The sequence below is a fragment of the Echinops telfairi genome, unplaced genomic scaffold, assembly GCF_000313985.2.
Source record: "Echinops telfairi isolate 266 unplaced genomic scaffold, ASM31398v2 ScPeMD7_7468;HRSCAF=8506_0, whole genome shotgun sequence".
NCBI classification, from domain to species: domain Eukaryota; kingdom Metazoa; phylum Chordata; class Mammalia; order Afrosoricida; family Tenrecidae; genus Echinops; species Echinops telfairi.
The window spans coordinates 29,786,779-29,788,223 of record NW_022111369.1 but is presented as its reverse complement, the minus strand read 5'-3'; the positions used below and the strand labels follow the sequence as shown (position 1 = coordinate 29,788,223).

The 1,445-nt window shown below is 38.0% G+C and overlaps 1 protein-coding gene across 1 annotated transcript in view; it reads left to right on the top strand.

Moving 5' to 3' along the window:
- The window catches only part of LOC101652285 (probable E3 ubiquitin-protein ligase HERC6), a 61,075-nt gene that overhangs the window by 4,561 nt on the left and 55,069 nt on the right, over positions 1–1,445 (top strand). Inside the window, exon 3 of the mRNA XM_004703426.3 lies at positions 354–430. Within this exon, the coding sequence (XP_004703483.2) occupies positions 354–430 (77 nt within the window). The remainder of the gene's footprint in view (positions 1–353; positions 431–1,445) is intronic.

Sequence of the window (1,445 nt, the reverse complement as noted above, 5' to 3'; positions counted from 1 at the left end):
TAAAGAGTTACTGACTCAGAAACCCACAAGGCGCAGTTCTATTCTGTCCTATAGCATCACTATGAGGTGGAGTTGACTCATTGACAGTAAGATTGTGGGGTTTTGTTGTTGTTGTTGTTTTAGTTTATAAGGCATTATTGTCCATTTTTGCATAACATGATGTTTTGGATTCAGTCCTGTTGATAACATGTTTTTTAAAAGTTCTTGGGCTTTGGGAAAAAGGTGCTACAGAAATAGAAGGAAATGGAATGGCTTCCATAAATCACATGTATGACCTGAGTTAGTTTTAAATATTTAGTCCTCTTGGTGACCTGCCCTAAAGGATTAAAGGCTTTATCTCGTTTTTATTATAGGAAAGTAAATGCTTTGGCTGGTATAAAAATAATACAGGTTTCCTGTGGACATCACCACTCCCTGGCATTATCACAAGGTAAAAATGTGATGGGCTTTTGAGCCTCCTGAGTACCAATAGGAAATAACTGTTTTTAGAGCATTCTATTACGGAACTTACTCGGCCGTCTGTTTTCATGGATTTGTTTTTGTGGAGGTACGCACAGCAAGAGATGCCCTTGCCCAGTGATTTCTACATGTACAATTGGCTGACACCGATTTCATTCTTCTTTTGGCATTTATTAATTTTCTTATTTGAGAAATAGCCAGCTTTTTGACAAGCTTAACTTTTAGTTTTACAATTTGTATTTATTTGATCACTTTTTTAATGGTGGCTTGGGGGAAGGCTTACCGAAGAGATCATCAGTTTTACATTCTACCATTCTTACACATTTAGTTTCAAGTCACCTACTGTACCACCTTTGTCCCACTTCTTCCCTGTGGTTCCCGCTTCCCAACCCTCAGCACTTTGTCCTCGGGTAATTGTTGCCCTCTTGGTCTTAAGTGGTTGGTTATGATAAGGTGTGCATACCATGCTAGCGTTATTGTTTCCTTTACAGATCTGTTTGTTGTTCAGTAAAAATTGAGCCAAGGGGGGTCAGTTCAGTGTCAGACTTGAAGACAGACTACCATTCTCACTGGCCTTACCTAAATGATTCCACCACCATTGTCTTAAACTCGTTACCTTTAAGTTCCTCCTCGGCCTTTTGTGTTGCTGTCTTCAATTTGATCTCACTGAAAGAACTGGTTAAAAGAGCACAATGTTCAAAGCCAGTGTACTTTACTGAGATCAGCTGTTTGTATGTTTGTTTGTTAAAAGAAGACTTTAGGGAATAGTTTGGCCTTAAAATGTAAAGATAGTCTCAGAGCAGTAGTTTCAGGGATTCACTCAGCTTCAATGGATCCAGAAAGTCTAAGTTCCACTGAGAATTTAAAATTCTGTCCCACATGGAAATGACTTTTTAAGTACAAAGGATAGCTGTTTACTTGTTTGTTTTAATGCATTGGGGTTCATTTTTATATACTTTGAAGTTTTTACCACCAGATTTTCAAAA